Source organism: Beta vulgaris, chromosome 6 (assembly GCF_026745355.1).
Source record: "Beta vulgaris subsp. vulgaris cultivar EL10 chromosome 6, EL10.2, whole genome shotgun sequence".
Classification (NCBI taxonomy): domain Eukaryota; kingdom Viridiplantae; phylum Streptophyta; class Magnoliopsida; order Caryophyllales; family Amaranthaceae; genus Beta; species Beta vulgaris.
The window spans coordinates 61,150,921-61,164,490 of NC_079207.1; the positions used below are offsets into that span (position 1 = coordinate 61,150,921).

General features: G+C 32.1%; 2 protein-coding genes across 2 annotated transcripts in view; both read left to right on the forward strand.

Moving 5' to 3' along the window:
- Nucleotides 1-3,251, forward strand: part of LOC130591880 (uncharacterized) — a 6,042-nt gene extending 2,791 nt beyond the window's left edge. The window contains exon 4 of the mRNA XM_057395827.1: nucleotides 3,156-3,251. Within this exon, the coding sequence (XP_057251810.1) occupies nucleotides 3,156-3,251 (96 nt within the window). The remainder of the gene's footprint in view (nucleotides 1-3,155) is intronic.
- Nucleotides 3,252-3,256: 5 nt separating this feature from the next.
- LOC125498506 (zinc finger BED domain-containing protein RICESLEEPER 2-like) lies at nucleotides 3,257-5,385 on the forward strand. The gene is made up of 4 exons (XM_048646729.2): nucleotides 3,257-3,737; nucleotides 3,957-4,789; nucleotides 4,852-5,206; nucleotides 5,321-5,385. Exons 1-4 carry the CDS (start codon nucleotides 3,257-3,259, stop codon nucleotides 5,383-5,385), a joined length of 1,734 nt encoding a protein of 577 aa, XP_048502686.2.
- The last annotated feature ends 8,185 nt before the right edge of the window (nucleotides 5,386-13,570 follow it).

Here is a 13,570-nt window from a genome sequence, read left to right on the forward strand (position 1 = left end):
TTTCCTATCAGATTTCAGAGACGTCAATTTCCTTTAATGGTTTGTTTTGCTATGACTATAAATAAAAGTCAAGGACAATCTTTGTCTCATGTAGGCCTGTATCTCCCGAGACCTGTTTTTAGCCATGGTCAATTTTATGTTGCTGTTTCCAGAGTTACGAGCAAAAAAGGTCTGAAGATACTTCCTTTTGACAAAGAACACGGAGTGCGTACAAGTACAACAAACGTAGTTTACAAGGAAGTGTTTTCAAACATATAGATTGCGTTAGAAAAATCATTTATGTAAATAACAATTTGATGCCTTCATATATGATTATTTAAATATGTTACGATATTTTGATTAATTTTATTGATCATTATTTATGCTATCAAGCAATTAATACTCCCGTGCATCATGCACGGGTCCTAAAACTAGTTTTTGCTTATTTCAGATCTAATCAGATCAGATCAAATCAGAAAAAATAAGTTCTGATCAGATCAAATCAGTTCAGATCATGCTTATATTTAAAAATCATTATATCTTTCATTACATATTAGTAAAAATTATAATAATTGGATATTAATAAAGTACTCATTGAGACGAATCAAATAAGACCCCACATGACTATATTTTTTCTTATATATTGAGAAAAATCTAAAAAATAAGATCTTGTAATCAGATCAGATCAGATCAGATCAGTTCAGATCAGAAAAGTTCAAGTGAACTAAACATAGCCTAAATAAAATGGATAAGTGTATCGAAGTATTATAAAAAGTAAGATTCTAGAATGGAACAATAATTTAGATGATTAAATTGCTTCTTTCTGACAGATTAAAGATGTTGATAACATTATGCAATGTAAGCTAGGTACACCGATCAGGACGAAATTGAAAGGAAAAAAAATCTCAAAACATATAGTGATAAATATTGAACTATAAAATCAAACAAAAAAGTAACGCAAAGTAGAAGAAAAGTGGATTTGGACATGAAAAATGCAAATTTAATAGAAATATAATGAGGGATGGTGATATTGTTCCTATTTATTAGGTTATGCATGAATTGGGAAAGGTAACTAAATATTTCAGCAAGCATAAGAGTTAGCTCAAGTGGGTAGAGCGCTTCTCCGTGACCCTTAAGGTTAGGGGTTCGATCCTTACCCCTAACATTATGCTATGCTAATACCTTAGCATAATGTGTTGGTGTTTCCTACAGGCTAGTAGCCTTGTAGGGGTTAGCCCTTGGGCTGACTTAATTTCTTAATTAAAAAAAAATACTTAATTTGTACTTAGTATTGTTTATATTATTTCATTTGTTTGTTTTTCAATACACTTTGAAATTGGAGATTTTGAGACTTCTCTTAGTTTTTGTCACGTTTTGGTAATTACCAAAACCCTATTTAGTAATTACCTAAAGTGTCCGCTCTAAATCCCATGTTAGTAATTAGTCATCTTCTCCCAACTTCATCTTCAACCTTGCGATTTTTTCTCTCTCCTCTTAAATTTTTCATCTAGTTTGACAATGGTAATCAATACTCAAAAAACGCACGAATTGATCCCAATTCGGCGGTTTTCCAACATCTTACAACAAGCCAAACCATGTTTTTGTTAAATTCATAATGACCTAGAATTTTGATTTTGAGTTTCTTCATTTTGAAACTCAAACCTTAATTTCCTTGGAAATTCGGGAGTTCATGGTGTACATACGATCACCAGTTTTAAGTTTGTTCATCTATTCATGGATTTACAAATATGAAAGAGAGGAAAGTGAAAAAAAACATTCCCAAATTTCCCCCCTAATTTTCTCCGAAAATCGGAAAAAAAAACTTCGATTTCACAACTTCTATGATCTTCATAAAGTCATGATTTCTTCATGAATTCTTACCATTTCATGGAAAGAGAAAGGTACAAGTAAGAGATTTACTGAAAATTCGAGAAGAATCGAATATCCATGTAAGATTTGAGGGAGGAAGGGGTAGAGGAGAGGAGAGAGAAAATCTGGGTAAAAGAAAATTTCCCCAAAATTTTTTTGGGCGAAATTATTTTTCGGATTTTTCAAATTTTTTGCTATTTTGTATTTTTCAAAATTATTTAAAATACTTTTAGAAATTAGAATAAATAATTTTGGTATTTTCTAATTTCAAAGCAAAATAAAAAGTTAAAGAAAGTTGAGGTGGGTGGCTCACATTCATTGTGGCCCCATATTTTCCATGATCTTTTTTAAGAAAAGACTAGGGGTGAAAGTAAAACGGTTTAAAACCGAACCGCACCGCACCGCACAAGAAATATGGTTCGTTCTTTTTAAAAATTCGGTGCGATTTGGACCTTTTTTTTAAAAAAAATTTCGGTTTTCGGTTTGGAGTTGGTGTGGAGGTCAAAAAATCGAACTCCAAACCGTACACCGAACCGATCTAACCAAGTATAGTCTAACTATATAACCTGACCCAATTTATGGCCCAAAACCAAAAAGACCTTAAAAAGTTAAAAGTTAAAACCTAAAAAATAAAAACCCTAGAGTCCTTCGCCACTCACCCACTCCCTCTCAGCACTTCACCGAAGGCGTTCGCCACTCCCTCTCTACTCTCTCAGTCTCTCACAACTCTTCGCACTTCCTCGATCTTTCATAGTTTCATTCTTTCGTCTGTTAAAGGTAAACGTCACTAAATGCTCGATCTTGTTTTTTTTTTTTTGTTAATTTTTTGTTATTTTTGCTTATTTTCGCACTTCATTTGTTCTTGACAATAAAATTTTTGTTGTTCTTGTTGAGTTGTTGTTCTTCACGATCCATTTGTTGTTGTTCTTGTTGAGTTGTTGTCTAATTTCTAAAGTTATGCATTTATTTTGTTTTTTTTTACCGGATTATTTTGATTTTTGTATGAATTTTTATGCGGATTGTTTTTATTATTGTTTCTAGACTTTTATTTTGTGAATTATATTTTCCATTTGAGGATTTTCTTTTATTTGAATGAATTTTCTTTTATGCGAATTGTTTTTACTTTTTTGACCGGATTTTTTGTACTGTCATTAGAGTGAAATAAATTCAACCAACCCAAATTGTTGTGAAGATGTCATTATGAATTTGTTATGTATTTATTTTGTTGCTGTTTTCTGTATTCTGTGTTCTATATTTCTATATTATGTTATTTTTGTTAATATAGTGCATTTTGTTTTGTGAAATAGATGTCATCCAACATTGGTAATCCTGGAAAAAGTGTTCAAGAAGTTGAACAAGAGGATGATGATGTAAGAAGTGCTCGTTTCTCCATCCGAAAATAACGGTGATGGCAAGAAAAAAGGAAGAGAATAAAGATCGTTCAGAAGTATGGGAGCATTTTCTGAAAAAGGAAACACCCCTTGGATTGCGAGCTATTTGCAAGTATTGTCGTATGGAGTACAAGTGCAATCCGAAGAAGAATGACACTAGTGTTCTGTGGGGTCACATTAATAGATGTCGTAAGTATCCCTATAACACTCCTAAAGATTCAAAGCAAAGTATTCTTTCTTTTAGGGGTGCTAAAATAGGTGATGGTACTAGTAATTTAACTTATCAAAAGTATGATCCTGCTAGTATTAGAAAAGCATTATCTTTCATGGTGATTGTTGATGAACTGCCTTTTAAGTTTGTTGAGGGAGTCGGGTTTAGACATTTCTGTAATGTTATGGAGCCTAGATTTCATGTTCCTTCCAGAATCACAGTAGCCAAAGACTGTTATCAAACTTATTTGATTGAGAAAAGAAAGCTTAAAAATGTGTTAAAGCATTGTAATTCAAGGGTTTCATTAACTACTGATTCATGGACCTCGATTCAGCAAATTAATTACATGTGTCTCACTGTTCACTTTATTGATAACAATTGGAAGTTGCAAAAACGAATTCTAAATTTCTGTCCTATTTAAAGTCATAAGGGTGAGGAAATAGGGAAATAAGTGGAGAAATGTTTGCTTGATTGGGAGCTTGAAAAGGTGTTTTGCATAACTGTAGACAATGCTAGTTCCAATGACACTGCCATAGGATACTTGAGAAGGAAAATTAATCACTGGAAATCTGGGGTTCTTAAGGGGAGGTATCTTCACATGCGTTGTGTTGCAAATATAATCAATTTGGTTGTTTCTGATGGTTTAAAAACAATGAATGAGTCTGTTAATCGTGTTAGGCATGCTGTGAGATTCATCAAACAATCTCCTGCCAGGTTGCTAAGGTTTAAAAAATGTGTTTTGGAGGAAAAGATAAACACAAAAAATTTGTTATGTCTTGATGTGCCTACTAGGTGGAACTCCACCTATTTAATGTTGAGTGCTGCCATTGATCTTGAAGGTGCTTTTGAGAGGTATGGTGAGGAAGACCCTCACTATGTGATTGAGTTAAATGAAAGGGAGGGTAAGGGTACGCCGACTTATGATGATTGGAGTAATGTGAAAAGATTTTCTGAATTTTTACAAGCCTTTTATGATCTTACCTTGCGTGTATCGGGCTCTCTATATGTCACTTCCAATTTATTCTTTCATGAGTTGGTGAATGTTGCTTTATTGTTGAAAGAGTTAGAATCAAGTGAGGATTTTGAAATGTGTGTTATTGCTTCTAAAATGAAGGAGAAGTATGATAAATATTGGGGTGATGTGGAGAAAATGAACATGCTGATTTTTATTGCTGTTGTCCTTGATCCACGTTATAAACTTGATTATGTTGAGTGGATGATAACCCAAATTTATCGTGTTGATGTGGCAAGTACCTTGATAACTAATTTGAGGGAGGCTTTGAATGCCATGTATGAGGAGTATCGTGGTTTTTCATCAAGTGATGTGTTGAAGGAGGAGGTATCATCAAGTAAGGATTAAATACCATTTTCTCCTAAACATAAAAAATTGAGGCTTTGAAGAGCAAGTATAAGAAACACAAGTTTGAGAAAGAGGGAGATGCTAAAATTGAGTTGGACAAATATTTAGATGAGGACACGGAGGATGAGGATGAGTTTGATATTTTGGGGTGGTGGAAGTTTAATAGTGCAAGATTTCCTACAATGGGGAGTATGGCTCGAGATGTACTTGCTGTCCCTATTTCAACGGTAGCCTCTAAGAGCGCATTCAGCACTGGTGGCAGATTTCTTGATTCATTTCGGAGCTCCTTAACTCCGCGGGTTGTAGAAGGACTTGTTTGTGCTCAAAATTGGTTGCATGCTTCTCCTTTTCCGAGTATTGAAGAATGTTTAGAGGAAGTCGAGCAACTTGAAGAAGGTAATATTACTAATACAGGAACAATGAGTATTTGTTTTTCATTTTCATACTTGATTAATATAAAAGCAATAATATTCATTTAACTTTTTTTATAATTCAACCTTTGTTTGCTAGACTTGGAAAATATGACTCTTGGTGATGATAACGATGAAGTGTTTGGACGTGCTGATCTCGGATGACGGGATGGACTTGCTGTTCTGTGCTGCTGCTGTTTAGTACTTTGGTTAATGTTGTAATGAACAATTATTTAAGTATTTAAGTTGCTTTTTTGAACAATGAATTAATGATGTAATGAACTTAGACAACTTACTAAGTTACTAGACCTAGTTGTAAGTTGGATGTTTGTTGGATTGTTGTAATGTTGTTGGTTTGTTAGTTTTTATCTGGATTAGTAGTATTAATTATGATATTATGAGGCAAATCTCAGGCAAATAGGCAGTAATAACTTATAATAGCAGGTTAGCAGACTTTGTTAGCAAAAAAAAGCATACTTAAAAATTTCGGTTTGGTTTGGTCCCAAAGCCTAGAAACCAAATTTCTTCGGTTTGGTTCGGTTTGGACCGAACTACGATTTGGTTTGGATTTGGACTTAAAATTTACAAACCAGAATAATATGGTTTGGATTTGGAGTTGGTTATAAACCAAACTGTACACCGAACTTTAACCCCTAGAAAAGACCATCTTAAAATTTTCATAAATTAGAGGGACCAACCAACATCTACATAAGCCTCGTCCATTAGCTTGCTTGACTTCCTACTCCTATTATCCTATTCCTATGTGGTATTCTTTTTATCGAACCCTTGGCCTAGTGAAGTGGAAAGGAAAACTTAAATCCTAATATGGGTCCATCATATACTTCTATATCATATTTAGAGGTGTCAATTCAGTTCAACAATTTAGTTATGGTTATAACCAAACAGTTCATTTGATATCAGTTCAGTTTGTATCAGTTGAAATAATTAACAGTTTAGTTCAGCTAACAAACTTTTCAGTTCAGTTTTTTTCCTTTCCATTTTCAGTTCAGTTCAGTTGCAGTTTAAATCAGTTTTAACCAAACAGTTAAATCAACCAATGGTTGAATCCACAATAATAGTTAAAATTTGCTGCGGTTATTTTCAGTTTCGTTTCGGTTTATTTCAGTTATTGACGAAAACCACATAACTTCGACGATAATCGCATCGGTTCGGGTAGAAGTTAATCACACTTTTGTATTTGTTCGGGAAAAATTGAGCTTCATGTCGATTTTGGCCAGGTGTTTTTTCGAGACCGGTTAAAAATTAATGCAACAAATAAGTGTTGTCGACACTTCCACAATTGCCTCAAAAAAACAGTTGTACTTCATAAAAACGTGAATGAAAGTGACATCAGTAAAAATGTACTTTATTACTAATATATGATTTGGAATAAGACAAATTTATGTAAGTCGATATTCAAACTTTTAGTAGTATGCAAATCACATCATATTTGGTTTAAAAAGGACGTCTCATATCAATATAAATTATTATAAACTTCCTCAAAAGACGAGTTAGACGTTTTAAAAAAGTTGATTATATTAATGTCAAACTCTTAGTGTATTAGTTCAATGGATTAATATATCTATATTAGTCGTTAAGCTCTATGCATTTGAAAATTGAAAGCCTATAATCGACGTAAAATAAGTTGATTATGGATTAGTTCAAGGTATCTATGTGAATCGATAAGTGAAATCAAGATAACAATACTCCATTTAAGTTAATCGTTAACAAGTTATATTCAATTTGAAACTCACGCCAAACTAAAAGAAATTACAATTGATATTAGATTAGATGAATGTATCAACGTAAGTCGATAAAGTAATTGAAACTCAAAACGTTTACTTAAATTGAAACATGTTGTTATTGGAATGAGTGTATCAATGTAAGTCGATAAGCTGATTCAAGATAATAACAATACTCTACTTAAGTTAATCATCTTTAATTTGAGTTCATTTTGGAACCGAAAGCATCTAATTCAGTTACAACAAATGTAGAATGATGTAACTCAGTAGATTGGTTAATATAACAATACTCCATTTAAGTTAATCGTCTATACATTAAATTCATATTGAAACTCAAAACATCTATTTAAACAGTACCCTAAGTTTATTTCAAGATAATAATAGTATTCTACGTAAGTACTTAGATTACTTATTAATAAGTTACAACATAGTAAGTTATAACAATTAACATGTCAAACTTATATATTACCAATGCTAAAAGTAACTAAACTAAACTAAGACTTAACTTATATTATTGGCTAATACATATATATTATTGACCAAGTTTATACTCAATTAACATGTCAAAACATGCATTAATACATATATTGATATACATTAAAGATTTAAACTTTAAAGTGATTAATCATTAATGAATAATGATCAATCACTAATTTATCAAATTCGGATTATAGTTTTGACTTTGAAGGTTGGACATTTGATAATCAAGATAAAATACTTTTGTTCTTCACTTCTTTGTGAGCACAAACCAGCTAAGAATTAATAATCATAATTTATAAGTCCGTACTCCATACTGATTAATGATTAGACTATTTATTAGAGTCATTAGACTTAGCCATTTAGTTATTTAGTGATTTATTTAGTCTTATTGGGTCACTATATAACAACAAAAAGAGTTGAACAAGTTAGTATAAGGTTATTAGATATTGTATTAATGTGAAACCATGACATAAATGAAGATAAGAACACTCCAATGTAGTTGATCGTTTATAAGTTACAATTATTTTAAATTTCAAATATTTAATTTAAGTGAACCAAGTTAATACTCGATTATATAATGTATCAATGTAATTTATGTAAGCTTACAATGTAACTGAAAAGGCCAATGATCTATCAAAATGAACCTTGGTCGAGCTTTATGTGTCGCAAATACAGAACATATTACTAAAGCAAAACAAGTTGATAAGTGAAGTTGTTAGTAACTTATTCGATTAGACGTTATATATGCGAATACATCTGAACACTTAAACAAATTGAAACAATTTGTTATTGCACAAGACTAATGTATACTGAATTACTGTTATTGCATTAGATCTATATATTGATATAAGTCGATAAGTTAATTGGTGTATTGTATATGATTTACATGGACTGTTTAGGGTAAAGATACTTTGTATTATGAAATAATTTGCATTCTGTTTACATGTTAAAGATACTTTGTACTCTGATATATTTTGTATTCTCTATTGAACATAACAACAGTCTAGGTAATTTGATCATTTTAAGTCAATGAACTCATTAAAGTTATACAATTGAAATAAAACAATATGTTATCAGATAACATCAATTCATTAACGTAAGCCAAAAGTTTAATTAAATAAGTCAAGACACCATTTAAATTAATCGTCTCCATGTAACACTAATTTCGTAGAAAAAGTACTTATGTTAATTCATGGTATGCAACAACTAACAAATTGTTATTGAATAATAACAATAATAATAATAATAATAGTAATAATAACAATAATAATAATAATAATAATAATAATAATAATAATAATAATAATAATAATAATAATAATAATAATAATAATAATAATAATAATAATAAATAATACAATTTAAAATAATGATGTTTTAAAGACTTAAATAACAAATTATATCGTTTAAAATGTTATGTAATGGGCCGACCCATTTCAATTGAATCCAACGGTTGCTCTAACCCTAATGGCCGAAGACCCTCACTATATATAGAAGATTCCCATTCAGATTCTTCCCCTCATTCTCTATTTGACCTAACCCTAACTAAAACGGCGACTCGCTCAGTTCAGTCATTCAAACTCAAGAGCTTCAAGGTGCTCAGACTCAATTCCTCTCACACAAAATCTTTTCATTTCTCATGTCTCAAATCTTTGAGTCTCTCTCTCACACACAAAATCTTTTCATATCTTTCTCTTGAACAAAATCTTGTCATCAAAATCCGATCCTCTTACAATTTCGATTTCAATGTCGAAATTTATGCCCTAATTCTCACAATTTTCTCATCTCTAAATCTACACTAAATTCCTCCACATTTTCTGGCGCGCAGCGGCGATAGCGAAGCGGAGTTTTTGACGATGGCGACGACAGCGGATTTAACGACGAGGAAACAATGATGGTGGGGCTAACGACGGCTAAGCGTTTGAAGGCTTCAATCTTGAAGGAAGGCTTCAATCTTGAAGGAAGGTTATGTATATTCTTTGTTTTAGCCTTTTTTGTGTTAAAATTTCATGCTTTATATTATCTGAACGTTTTTGGTTTCTTTATGCCTTAGATCTGAAAGTTTTTTTTATTTTTTTTTTTAATTTTATGTCTTCGATCTGTAACGTTTTAGAGTTTTTTTAAGTTTCCATCATGTTTCATGCAATATTATGGCTATATAATTTTTTTTTTGTTTTTTTAGAATTTGCTGTCGATAATTTTTCTAGATTGTTTAGATCCGAAAGTTTTAGGATTTTTTTATTTGTTTTATGGCTTAGTTCTGAACATTTTAGAGTTTTTATGCCATATGTTATTTTTAATGCCATATGTTATTGTAAATTTATTTATTTTTTTAAAGAATTTATTGAATTTTGAGTTGATATTTTATATATGTCTTAGATCTGAATGTTTTAGGATTATTTCTTAAATATGAATGTTTTAGGTTTTTTACTTTTATGTTCTTTTTGCTTTATTTATATATTAAAGAATATTCAATTGATATTTTATAGTCTATGTTTTAGTTCTGAACATTTTAGGGGTTGTTTATTTAATATTTATTTATGCTTTAGATATGAACGTTTTAGGGTTTTTAATTTTTTATGGCATATGTTATTGTTGGTTTGTTTTTTTTTTTTTTTTTTACATTATTTGATTCGAATTTTTAGATCATACTTTAGGGTTTTTGATTTATAAATTGGAAATTGAATTTATTAAATTTGAATTACATTATATAGTTATAATTTTATGGCACATCTGACCTGACCCGGAGGCCGGACCCAGTTGACCTGACCCGGACCCATCTGAATTGATCCGGACCCATATGACCTGACCCGGACCCATCTGACCTTACCCGGACCCATCTAACCTGACCCGGACCCATCTGTCCTGACCTATGTCTTTATCTGCTTTTTTTGTTGAAGTTTTTGTCTTTGCTGTTGTTTAGAGTGCTCTAGTCTCATTTGACCTAGGCTTATTTTTTTCATTTTTCTGTTGTTTTTTTGTTGAATCTTTTGTCTTTGCTGTTTTTTAAACTGCTCTAGTATCTCTACACTTAGGCTTATATATTTTATTTATCTGTTTTTTTTTTAGATTTTTGTTTATGGTTGTTACTTGACGAATCTAAATGTTTTTCGAAATCATAATTATGGAACCTGATTCACTTCGTCCACCTGGTTTTTCTCAAGGTATATATTTATGCACTAGGTTTTTTCATTTTCAGTTTTATTTATGTTATGCATTTCTGATTTTCCTTATTGTTGTTTGCAGAGGAGATTGATACTATTGGGTCTAATAGGACCACAATTGAGACTTCTCCTGTTGTGTCAAGCAAACAAAAAAGGAAGAAACAGTCTCCACTAGAAGGTAAGCTTAGGGCAGTCATATGGGCTCATTACACTTTCTCCATGGTGGAACGTAAAGATGGTAAGGTTATGCCTCAGGCTACTTGTAAGTATTGCAATGTTGCTAAATACTGTGTTGACCCTTCTTATGGTACTTTTAACGCTTCTAATCACATTGAAAAGTGTCATGCTTATTTAAAGCACAAAGTTGAAAATTCTGATGTGTGTTATGTGTTTGATCAAAAGACTTATTGTAAAATGTTTGCTGAAGCTATAATGTGTCATGCATATTCACTTAGAATAGTTGAGCATGAGAAGCTTAGACAATTGCATTCTTACTTTAATCCGAATGTTAGACACATTACTAGGAATACAATATTGAAGTATTGTCATTTAGAACATAATGATATGAAGTCTACTTTGCAAACATCACTTTCTTTGGTTAATAGTAGGGTATGCTTTACATGTGATTGTTGGACATCTGGTGTATCTTCTCGTGGTTATCTTACTTTGACAGTGCATTATGTGGATAATAATTAGAATTTAAAATCCCATATTCTGAATTTTAAGTACTTTCCCCTACCACATAAAGGTATTGATATTTATATGTTTGTTTTGGGGTTGATTAAGGATTGTAAGTTAGAGGGAAAAACATTTTCAATGACATGTGATAATACTACTTCTATGGATGTTATGATAACTAGGTTGAAATCTGATTTGCATACTCATTCTGGTTTACCTTTGAATGGTAAGTTTTTTCATGTGAGATGTTGTGCCCACGTTTTAAATCTGATTGTGCAAGCTGGCATGAATATTGTTGATGATTGTGTGAAAAAGTTACGTTGTGCTGTGAATTATATTGATGAATCCGATTCAAGGTTGACAAAATTTGAACAATGTGTTGTTGATTCTCATATTTCGTTTTCGGGGATGTTAAGGTTGGATGTTCCCACTAGATGGAACTCCACTTATTTGTTGATGATGAGGGCTCTCCAAGCTATAGAGGCTTGATTTATTTGCTATTAGAGAGTCCTCTTTTGATTACGGACTAACTCTAGGGGAATGGGAGATTGTAAAGTATGTTTGTGACTTTCTTGAGCCTTTTTACCATATTAGTGTTTTATTTTCTGGTTCTGAATATCCGACTGCTAATTTATATTTTAAGAATATCATTGCAATTGAAAGATTATTAGAAGTAGGTCACGTTCATGAAGTTGATAGTATTAGGGAAATGGCTAAGGAAATGTTGAAAAAATTGAGAAGTATTGGGCTGATTATTCTCTTGTGCTTTCTATTGCTGTTTTGCTTGATCCTCGCTATAAGTTGAAGTTTGTTCAAAGTATGTTTGGTTGTTTGGTTATGGGAGTTGAAATGGAGAGAAAAGTAAAAGTTGTTTATGATGCATTTGTGGAGCTTTACAAATTCTATGACAACATTTCTACGACTTCTTCATCTACTTCTTACCCCAGTTCTACATCTACTCAAACAATAGCTAGCATGATTCAGGTGTTTATTTTGTCCAATTAAGTTTTTTTTTTGTTTTGTAAATGTTGTGAATAAGTTGTCTTATTATATCTATTCTGTTTTTTTAGCAATTCGAGGCCAATAATTATAGTGGCTCTGATGCTGAAAGTGGTATAGATGCATATCTAAATGCACCCTTGATTCCACGCAGTTACATTGATTTTGATGTCCTTAAATTTTGGCAGTCTTCTGCCTCTATATATCCTGTTTTGTCTAGGATGACCAAGGATATTTTGGCAATCCCTATTACATCGGTTGCTTCGGAATCCTCATTCAGCATGGGTGGGAGAGTTTTGACCAAATATAGGTTATTTCTCCTTCCCGAAAATGTTGAGGCTTTCGTGACAACCCAAAACTGGTTGTTTGGATACTTAAAAGAAGAGGAGGTTGATGAGTGTTTTGAGATTGTTGAAGATGCTCTTTCTGATGAAGTAGATTTATCACCAGATTGTTGAATGGTGTCCCCACTGTACTGATTAGTGGGTTTTTGTTTATTATCAGTGCTCTAGTGTTAGTTGCTAACATTTGATATTCGCACCTTTTGGTTGCTCATTTTTTTGGTGGATACTAAGTGGTGATAAATATAATCTTTTGATGGTCTTTTTTGGTGATGGTAGCTGTCAACATGTTGACTTTGATGAGCCCCTTTTGTTCTGTTGGGCCTGTTTTTACTTCATTGGTTGCTGGTTCAGTGCCATGGTATTGGATTTGATAATGGTTGTTTGTTCTGTTTGGCTTGAGGTGTATGCCCTTTTGTCTTATTGGGCTGGTAATCTAAGTTGGTATACTACTGTCCCTGTACTCTGTTGAGTTTGAAGAAGAATTTCTTGAATGGTTTATTTAACCATTAGTTTTGGTTGTGACTCTTGGATTCTTATGCTTTGGAACTCTCCCTTTTGAGGTATTTTGGGTTTTGTTAATGGTGTGCTGTTATTCTGTTGAGCTTGATGAATATGCCCATTTTGTTCAGTTGGGCTGGTTATTCGTAATGGTATATTACTCTTTCTCCATTGAGCTGGTTTTCGATAAAGATATGTTGTCCCTATAATCTGTTGAGCTTGATGAATAAAGTCCCGAATGGTTTCCTTAACTATTAGTTTTGGTTGTGACCCTTGGATTCCTGTGCTTGGGAACTCTTCTTTTTGGTGTATTTTTGGATTTAAATAATAAAAGAGATGCCCATAGGTCTCGCTCCTTGCTGGATGCACTAAAATTGATTTGTTGTGGGAATAATTTGGGATGGTGCTCGATGACGATATTTTTCATGTAACAAAGTTAGGCTTT

Excerpts from the sequence above, each read along its gene's own strand:
- LOC125498506 (XM_048646729.2), top strand. The coding sequence starts at position 3,257 with ATGGCAAGAAAAAAGGAAGAGAATAAAGATCGTTCAGAAGTATGGGAG. Across the intron at positions 4,790-4,851 it reads GTGATGTGTTGAAGGAGGAG|AGCAAGTATAAGAAACACAA; the intron begins GTATCATCAAGT and ends GAGGCTTTGAAG. Across the intron at positions 5,207-5,320 it reads AGTCGAGCAACTTGAAGAAG|ACTTGGAAAATATGACTCTT; the intron begins GTAATATTACTA and ends TTTGTTTGCTAG.